General features: G+C 29.9%; 2 protein-coding genes across 2 annotated transcripts in view; one reads left to right on the plus strand and one right to left on the minus strand.

Annotated features, from left to right (window-relative positions):
* Positions 1-3,095: 3,095 nt before the first annotated feature.
* On the minus strand, positions 3,096-5,072 carry LOC105627705 (ADP-ribosylation factor-like protein 8B-A). The gene is made up of 3 exons (XM_012208986.1): positions 4,950-5,072; positions 3,716-4,032; positions 3,096-3,621 (listed from the first exon to the last, which is right to left on the minus strand). The coding sequence occupies exons 1-3, from the start codon at positions 5,070-5,072 to the stop codon at positions 3,501-3,503; spliced, it is 561 nt and encodes a 186-aa protein (XP_012064376.1). The 3' UTR covers positions 3,096-3,500.
* Positions 5,073-6,652: 1,580 nt separating this feature from the next.
* The window catches only part of LOC105627716 (twinfilin), a 4,702-nt gene continuing 908 nt past the window's right edge, over positions 6,653-10,446 (plus strand). The window contains exons 1-4 of the mRNA XM_012208998.1: positions 6,653-6,677; positions 6,804-6,881; positions 7,115-7,774; positions 7,841-7,959. Of these exons, the coding sequence (XP_012064388.1) occupies positions 6,653-6,677; positions 6,804-6,881; positions 7,115-7,774; positions 7,841-7,959 (882 nt within the window). The remainder of the gene's footprint in view (positions 6,678-6,803; positions 6,882-7,114; positions 7,775-7,840; positions 7,960-10,446) is intronic.

A 10,446-nucleotide genomic window follows, 5' to 3' on the forward strand; every position in this document is an offset into this window, starting at 1 on the left:
AAGACATAATTGTGACAGATATTTAAACATTTCTCATGCACATAATACGACAAAAAATTGATTTAAGCACGAATGCTTTGCGAGTTTTCTTATATAACGAATCTTGAATGAAGTCTAGTGATGCTATAAAACTAGTCATAATAGAATAATCCATAATGTGCTATTGTTAAATCCAGTTTTAAATATAGAGTCTTGTCACCTTGTATAAAATAGGAAGATTATTCTGTGCAATGATTATGATTAGATCAAGTAAGTATAGAAAGTGTTCCGGTATTGGCGAAAAGTAGGCATAACGTAATTTCTTATGAGACGTCGATTTTTTTTTAGTTTTTTAAATACAAAAATGTTAATCTTTCTCGAAATTTTTGTCGGGGAAGGATCAAGAATTCAGAGTTCATGAAACTATATAATCATCTTTCGTCAATTCTGTATGTGGACACTTAGTATAATTTATAATAATTTATAAATTAACAAGTTTTTAATTGTCTTGTTCAGCGGAATATAACGCGCAACAAAAGAAATTGTATTAATAGGAAATTTATCATCGACTTATTAGTGCTTATTAATTATGTGGCAATATATCTTCGTGTAAGATGTATACGAAATGCGGATACACGACGTAGATTAAATAGACATATAAAAGGATCAAAATCAGTGAATTTTGGATATTAATAATAGCGTTACTATATAAGAAATTTGAAAAAATGTATCTTTTCATGCAAGTATGGCATAGACTTGTAATTGTAAAGTATTATTCGGATACATGTATAATTGAATTTATAAAGTTACACCGTCTTTTTTTCAGTAAAAGAAAATGAGGAGAAAAAGCATATAATATCTCCTTTTTGAATTTATGTAAATAAACAGCATGTATGCATATATATGTAGATATAGCTTATGACAAATGCATATATACATATATGCATATAGATGCAAATATTATATGTATTTTATGGATATTCAAATGTAACATATAATGATTAAACAGAAAGTTTCAATAGATGTTCAACAAATTTCAAAGATTAACTCATTAAAGTCTATAGTTTCTTGTAATTTCTGTATGAAACTCTCTTTCTTTATTCATTAGATAATCCAAAGCAATATACTTTAATATGGAAACTTTGTATAGAAATTTTATCTATTTTCAAAGTACTTAAAAACTAATAACTAAAATTGTAATTAGACTTTAATGAATTAATTTTAAATTAAATCGTAATCAATATAAAGACAGATTGTAATAACAGCAGAATATCAACATTACTGGGAGATATTTAAAAGGTAGATGTTTTTTTGTGAAATATGAAAGGTTCTTAATTATTATATATTAATTCTCAATATTAATTATAGTAATTTATCATATTCTGCTAAAGTTTACTCGAGATTAACTGAAAAATAAAGTTGATTAATATTATTTGATCACTTAAATATATATAATAAAAATTCTACATATTTTGATCAATTTTTTTTTTTAAATGTTCCTTAAAAATCTTCAATATAGAAACATTGATTTTAAATTTTGTATTAAAAAATCTATCAGTAAAATATTTTCCAGTCGTGCAAGATATTCTGTTTATGGAAATTTTACGAAGTTATAATAAAACTGTATTCTTAATCGAATTTTAAAGAAACAAAAGTTATCTTTAAATTCTATAAAGAATATTATTCTATTATATTTTCACAATTATTTTATTTTTTTCTTAATATTGTCTGTATTATCTTTACAATATTTCGTATAAAAGTATTCAGTTCCGTATTCTACTATACTTGACTTTTTGGATCTTAACCGTAAATAATATAACTGTATGTATGTGAGCATATTTTCTGTCCCTGAAAGATGGAAACGTATCATTCCATCCATGATTCTGTATTATAACATATGCATTATAAAATAGGAGACACGATAATCGTTTTTATCTTTATCATGTACATGTATCCGCAAATCGTTGACCTCGAGGATTTTTTCTGCTGTAATATGTAATTGATTTTTTGCCGACAATTTAATACATATTGTGACCACTTTATTAAAAGAGTGAGTCATGTACAGTTAATAAATATAACAAAAATTGGCTGTAATGAACACCGCTAGAAAATGAAATATCATATTGTCATATAAGCGCAGTTCAATTTTGCTGAAACTTTATTTCAGTAATTTGAACTTAGGAAAGCTTTTCCCCTCCCTATACAGTATATTATTAAAAAATTTAATTGTAATGATCTGTTTGAAAACTACATACTTTGAACTACATACTTCGATATAAATATATCGAAATATTTTAACGTTATAAACACGATATACAAAGCAGTTCAGTTTGTGACAATTTCATTATGTCACTGAATATAACCAATCGAATCGAATTATTTAGAAACATTTTATTAGAAGCAATTTAAACCATAGAAAATTGGATTAAGGGAAATTTAAGCATATACAAAACTTTATACGTAGATAGAAATGAATGAAAAGAAATCAATTTATAGGATAAATAACGTGAAAAAAATCTGTGAGCGTTTATACACTTCCTCGTATCGCTGCAGAGTAAATAAAATCTATTCTACTGCAATCCAATTTTTTTAGAGAATTGATCCATTTATACAATAGAATTTATACTTCTCATAATACTTTCCGAGCTATTTGTCAAAATTTTATTAGTGGTTGATACCATCATAGTGTATTATTGTCATTAACTATTTTTTTTCTATTGTCTTTGCGAGATATTTGATAAATATATGTCCCGTCACAGTTCTTTATATATAAACACACGAGAGTAGCATTTGACTCAGGATTATCACATTCTTGAAGTAAGAAGAAACAAAAAGATGATGTTTGCAATATGTCGTTTTTATTTGTTATTAAAGTTTTTCGAGGTGTATATACATTTATATATATATATATATATACACACATATATATGTATATATACATATATATAGTATATGTATATATACTATAGTATATTAATAGTGATATCTTTGCGCGTGTGTATTTCGTAATAGCTACAATTTTCTCTAATTTATACATGAAACGTTTGGTATCTCTCAAGGGTACAAGACAAAATCAGATTATCGACATCTAGACTATAATATCACAATAATTAACTGCGATTATGTTGGTATTATTTCAGCTTTACACAATAACGGTAATTATAGAAAATACAGAGATACTAATTACATTTAATTGTTATATTAAGTATTGGAATATATTCTTGGACTTACCTAAAACGAAAATATAAAAAATTGTTCCTTATTACTAAGATGCTCGCGGGAAATGAGTGCCTTATGGTATAATTCACACGAGCAGATTCTTGGCATACAAGCATGATTTTTAAATTTTACCACATATTCGCACCAACCAACTTAGATAGCTAAAGCTCGAGTAATTTTCTACAATAATGACTTCAGTTTTGAACAGAGTTTGCTCAATGCGATCGTTTCACAATTGATCCCAATACTGTTATCAGTATCAAAGTCTCGCCGATACTAACAAATGGGAGATTTTAAGAGTATTAACGAACTCCACTTTTTGAATGCGCTATGAGCCATTGTAATGTGATATCGATATTGTCTTTTTCTTTACACGAAATACTGTAGCAACAGATCTCACGGTCCTGAATCGCAGATAGATTCCTAGAACAAAAAAAACTATATATATATATATATATATATATATATATATATCCATATATTTGCAAAATGTTATACATAGCTGAGTGAAACTTACATTCTTTCTATGAGCCCATTCTCATCCAATGCATGAGGTAGATCCCTTTTATTACCCAGAACCAAAACTGGTATTCCAGACAATTGTGGTTTATCCAACAAATTGTGTAATTCATTACGACTTGCCTCAATCTTCTCTGAATCAGCTGCATCAACCATGTAAACTATGGCATTTACTCCTCTACAATATCTCTCCCACATAGATCTAAACCTTGGTTGACCGCCAATGTCCCATACTTTTATAGTGACATTGCCTTTGGTTATTTTGCGCATATTAAAGCCTACAGTTGGTATCATATCTTCACTAAACTGACCCGACTGAATACAGAAAAGAGAAAGATTATCTTTGTTAATCCATATTTAAGAACAATGGATGTTTTCCAACAACGTACACAGGTGACACAGTGTAACAATGCTCAACACAATAAAAAGCTAAGTACGAGCGTATAAAATATGTCAATGTTACCAAAAGTTCAAAAAGTTATTTGGTAGTCATACTTATTTTGCAATAAAACCTTCAAAAATCGTCAATTTTGAAAAAATTATGACCTAAGACTGAATAAAAATCATAAATCTATTATTGATACGCTAAATATAATTATAAGAATAGAATGGAAGACTGTAATGCATTCTGGTGTTACACTATAAAACTAAACTGCGTTCCAACAAGTACTTTAACAATGGAACACAGTGTAATGTCTCTGTGTCCTAGCTGGAAAATCGCCAATGACATGCATAATTATCATTAATTATTCTGATAATATAAAGATATAATTTTATAACTTTAGTTTAATATAATTCCAATTATAACGAAAATGATGTACTACAAATGAGCGTATTCAAATTTGGCATAAACAAATTTAATTTTCAATTCGTTTATAAGTGCAGAAACAATAAATTTTATTATACATTCGCAAGAGCAATCGGATAAAAAAAAGAGGGAAAAAACGGAGAAAGCTGGGAAGAAAAAGACAAACAAGCGGAAGCAGCAACACAGTTCAATGACTATCACATTCAGTTGCGACAATGCCAAATCATTTGACGTAAGGGCGTATACGGTGACGGTATACGTTAACACAGAGAGTTATTTCGAAGGGGTTATTGAATCTAACCAAGCATTGCGACACACGCAGAGTACTTTCGCAAACCTCGCGTCTCGTCGATATTGACTTGTATGTTTGTGAGATCGACTCACGTACGTTCTCCTAAACAGAGGAGATTCATGACTCACGTACCGCTATGACATTCACGAAGGTAGTCTTTCCACTGTACTGCAGGCCAACGAGAGTGAGTTCCATCTCTTCCTTCCAGAAGAGAGACTTGAACCAGTCCAAGATCCGATTGATAAGGGCCAACATACTGAATCTCGTGCGGCGAAATCCAGCTCCGTCGAGAGATTAACGTGGAAATTTCTTCAAAATACACGACTGCTCGTTGCTCGCTACCTTGTATCCGCCGTCAAGAGAATCAGGATACGTCACTCCCGCTTCCAGATGGACAGACGAATTTCACGCATGCGCAATAGCGTGTCATTAGCAGACAGCTGTTCGTAGACGATTTAAGCGACAAGCCTGCAATGGCACTCTTGAGAGTGTCATCCTGAGCGATGCGTGTATTTCGAAATCATTTCTGTGCCATTTGTATGCCATTTGCGTGGCATAACAAATATTGCTCAAATTTCTCTTGATGCTTCTCTACATTCCTCATTCTTATCATATTCCTTATACAGCTGTCGTAATTGCTCACTAACAGCCTGTGCAAATCCATGGATGAGATGTGTCCCTCGATGTGTTCCAAGATGTGTCGAGAAAAAGTTTTAAAAAGGACAATTTTATCAGTACACAATAAGTGTGATAAGTCTTAAATCTTCAATTTATATTCTAAAAATAGTTGATAAGTATTATAATGTGGTACGTGTAGTGTCATGAAAATTTTTTTAAATAAAGCATTTATGCAAATGAGAGAGATTTAAATATAAATAAATCTTAGTAATCATTATCAAGCATAATTGGATATGTCGAAAGATTTCTCGATCGAGATTGATTACGTTTCTCTTATCGAATCTTATTATCCAACAAACGAGAATGGATTAAAATGAATTGAAATTTTCAGAAATATTGATTCATGAATGTTAAAATGAATGCTTTTCAATCCTGCATTTTTATTCATTTATAGGAATTGCATGGAGAAGCATATTTCTATGCCTTTCAATCTAAAAATAATATTGACTTTTTCTGCAATGTACATTGTGAATACTGTTCAATTCAAAATTTTGAATAGAAAAAGCAGTATTTCAATTCAATTGCATCCAATTGAATCTAATTAAATCCAAAAAAAGTATTCGCTATTTAAAATACGCATTCGGATGCGTAAAAATAGAAAAAAAATTCAATCCATTTTAAGCCATTCTCGTTTGCTGGGTAAACAACAGATTCATACTTGATTTATAAAAACCTGAAAATTCATACACGCGAAACTTAAGCCAATATTACCATAGTCGAACGTTTTCCTCAATTTAATCTTTTTTTGCGACTATACGATTCTAATATTTCTGATTGACTTATAAATAAAATTCGCTTATCGAGTATTTCGTGGTTTCCCAATCAAACCTTATATTCACGCAGTCCACGGTGCTGGAACTCAGTTCGTGAAATTTATATCCAATCAACTTGTCGTTTTTCCGTAAAAACTACACGTCGATTGGCTACACATTTCTGGGTTCGAGAACTGCTGAGAAGCGAGAATTCGGACCGAATTCTAGCACCGTGGAGACAGGTCTTTATTATACTTGACAATCGAGTAGTCCTTCCTCGCGAAACTTTGGCACATACAAAAAAATAATTCTTGGACGCGCGTAGGCGACCGTGGGCGACTGTTGACGTACTTCGTGAATTCCGACCAACTCCGACAGGCAGCAACAAGAGTTCCTCGTGAAATAATGTCTCACCAGACTGGAATTAAGGGTGATTATATTTCTTTGCTCGTAGCATACTGCATTCGCCACGGTGAAGATTAATTGCAGTGAATTGATAACAGAATTTTTCGAGCTCAATGTTAATCTTTTATTAATAATGGTTGATTTATTTTAGCTAATGACGCGTTGAAGAAGTTGTTCGCGAAATGCCGTGACGGAAAGATACGAGTATTAAAAATTTCGATAGAGAATGGTAAGTTTTAGACTGTAACAAAAATTTGCATTGTCGAAATCTTATAAGACAATGTGTTTATTTTTGCTGTAATCTGGAGATTAATTATATATCTTGATATATAGTGAAAGTTACAAAGTGAGCGAATATTGATTTTGTTAATTTCATCTCATTTCAAGATCACATAATCAATCCTCTGAAGAACAAAATAGAGACATATGGCATCTTTAGTAATTATTTTTTTCATTTTCTAGAGGAACTAACTCCAGCATCTAGTCTGAAGCCAATTAACAAATGGCAAGATGATTATGATAAGATGATCAAGCCACTGATTGTGGAAAATCAACCAGCTTATATCCTTTATAGATTGGACACAAAATCACCAGATTCTGGCTATGATTGGTTATTTATATCTTGGTCTCCTGATACTGCACCAGTACGACAGAAAATGCTTTATGCTTCTACTAAGGCTACGCTCAAGCAGGAATTCGGTACAGCCTCAATAAAGGAGGAATTACATGGCACTGTCCCGGAAGATATTACATTAGATGGTTATCACAAACATAAAAGAAACGATACAGCGCCTGTACCACTGACAACAGCGGAGGAAGAATTAGCTGAATTGAAGAAGACTACCGCGACTACTGACTATAGTGTCGAAACAAGACATCAGACTTTGAGTGGCGTGGCCTTTCCAGTAACAGATGAAGCCAAGCAAGCCATTACGGAACTGGGTAAAGGAATTCACGAATACATTCAATTAAAAATTGAATTGGAGGAAGAAAAGATACATTTAGTCACAGCTTGCGATGTTTCACTGGATAAATTACCTACTAAAGTTCCATCTGATGCTGCTAGATATCATCTTTATAATTTCAAGCATACTCATGAAGGAGATTACACAGAAAGCATAGGTAAGTGATAAATAATATTTCATGTACCTGCACAGTGTAAAAGAATAATTTTTTTTCTTTTTTCAGTTTTCATATATAGTATGCCAGGATATAATTGCAGTATTAAAGAAAGGATGTTATATTCCTCATGCAAAGCACCTTTGTTGGACCTAATCCAGTCTCTAGGAGTAACTATAATAAAAAAGGTTAGTACTTTTAATATTTTAATAATTCATTGTAATTATTTCACTTTGGCTCTGATCCACTTTATGTAAATATTTTTCTTTATTAGTCTTGTTTTAAGTTTAAATATTATATATTTCAATCAAATAGGCATACTCTTTAAATAAGAATGCAACATTTAATTAATATCATACGCATGTGTTTTGTGACTATAACTATTTATTTTAAATACAAATCTAGCATTCATATGTAATTTCTTTTTAAAATCTAGTATGCCTCAATGGAAATTTTTTTCTCTTTTGTACCATTCTATGCTATAATAATAATTGTAATTGCAATATTGTATCATATATAAGATTATGTGCGTTGCATTTCTAAGTGTAATACTATTATACTTAGAAAAGCAATTGTTATTTATTTATGATCTACTAAAAAATATATTCTTGATATACGTGTGTACTTGTATATATATAACTGCCATCTCTATATTATATAACTGCAATCCTAGTTGGAAGTTAATAGTGGAGAGGAATTGGCAGATAAGTTGGAAGATCCTCCAAGCATAAAAGACTCAGCTGCAATAACTCCTGCAACTCCGTCGACACCTTGTGCTCCTACTCAATCCATACCAGAGAAAAAATCAAAACAGAAACGATCTTGTGTCTTAAGCTAAAACTGGCCTAAAGCATTTATCTCTGCCATTATTATTGCTTTTTGCTAATTGAAGTGTTTATGATGTTTTGTGCATCAAATATCTTCCTTCATGAATTCCAGAATTGTGATAATATGATATTGACATAAGATATGTCGTTAAAATAATGGGTTTCCAATGTTTCATGTTAGAGCAAATTACAATTATCTAATTATATATATATATAAATATATGTTATGACAGTTAATTTACAAGTAGCAGAAAATGTAATGCATCATGCAAAGGAAATTAATCTGTGTTATTTATCAGCATTTAGAATTAATTTATCAAAGTGATACGTAAATCTAAGTAGCAAAACAGAGTAGACCAGATGATGTATTTTTCTAAATTTTAAAAGCAAAATTATCATGTGGAAGGTTCTTTGCAAAACGTCATTATATCTATTGATAATAAGTGTGACATGCCTATAATACAGATAACCCCATAGTTGTTTCATATATAGTATATTCCTTAATTCATCTTACGTATGAAATTATTCATTTATGTGAAAAATAGTGTCGAGAATTAGGTTAAATTAAATTATTTTGTTTGACATTGAAAGCTAAGCCTCACTTTTTAATTTTTATATTTAGTATGAGTATTATATCATGTGATAGCAAATGAGTATGTAATTTAGTTTTATACAGAACTTAACATATTCTATTCAGAGTTCCTCTTCAGTCTAATAACTTTATACATATATATTTTATGTGCATTTCTATATCTAAAAAATATATTTTCTTTAAAAAATATGTTAAAAAATATATATATATATATTGTACCTAGTACTGTGAATTAGTTCCTAGTCTTATAAAGGTGATATGTGTCGTAAGTATTTTTAGAGTGAAATTTGAAGGCTTAGCTTTTAAACTCATTCAAATGTTCATATGAGATTCGATAAACATAATATTTTTAATATTGATCTGTGGTAATTATATACACCATATGTGATGTGAGTAGAGAGTTAGGAAAAATTCCATTTGTGCTCTAAATAGGTAGAAGGAAAGAGAAAGAGCTAAAGCCATTCACCTAACTTCTCTATATATTTTCAATATGATAATAACGTAGTTATTAGACGAGTGATAAATATGCAAACGCCACATTAATGTGGATATATTTTTTTCGCACACTATTATTTCAGCTACAAGATAGTGATAACTAGTTATTTTACATATAAAATTTTATATCATGTTCTACACAATTGTAAAATATTAAATCTTACAAATATGTGTATGATGTAAGACTGATCTTGATGAGTCCTATCAGCTGTTATAATATATATTTCCAATTAAACAAGATTAATGGTAATTATTTGTTATTCTTATATTATTACTAAAATTTTAAAAAGCTATGTTATTCGAGATATATTGAGAGCATATATATTATTTAATATATTTATTTTAATAATTTATTATTTAAATAATAAAATATTTCCAGAGAAAATGTTTTCAAATATTTAAGTGGACATGTAATTTACAGCAGATAGGACTACAATTTGATAGTCCGCAACAAAATATATGAGAGGCATTCTATTTTTTGTGATCTGTATTTTTTTAATACTTGTAGCTTTTTATAAACTTTTTGAATGTTTTAGTCATAAAATACGCGTGCGGAAAAATGATTAATAAAACAGCTGGGTCTACTTGTGCTGTGAAAATTATTTGAGCCAAATTCGTGGATTTTTTCCTTCCATGCACAGTTAATATTTTTTATATTAGTACGGTTTTTATATGATTTTATACATTTTTTTATAATCCTAATTATATATCCCTTATTTTTAATGAATTATTTAATTTTTTAATTTAGTGGAGAAAGAAAG

The sequence above is a fragment of the Atta cephalotes genome (assembly GCF_000143395.1).
Source record: "Atta cephalotes unplaced genomic scaffold scaffold00001, whole genome shotgun sequence".
NCBI lineage: Eukaryota > Metazoa > Arthropoda > Insecta > Hymenoptera > Formicidae > Atta > Atta cephalotes.

Coding starts and splice junctions, on each gene's coding strand:
- LOC105627705 (XM_012208986.1), bottom strand. CDS start 5,072: ATGTTGGCCCTTATCAATCGGATCTTGGACTGGTTCAAGTCTCTCTTC. Junction 4,033..4,949: donor CCTTCGTGAATGTCATAGCG/GTACGTGAGTCA, acceptor TTCTGTATTCAG/TCGGGTCAGTTTAGTGAAGA. Junction 3,622..3,715: donor AATGGGCTCATAGAAAGAAT/GTAAGTTTCACT, acceptor TTTTTGTTCTAG/GAATCTATCTGCGATTCAGG.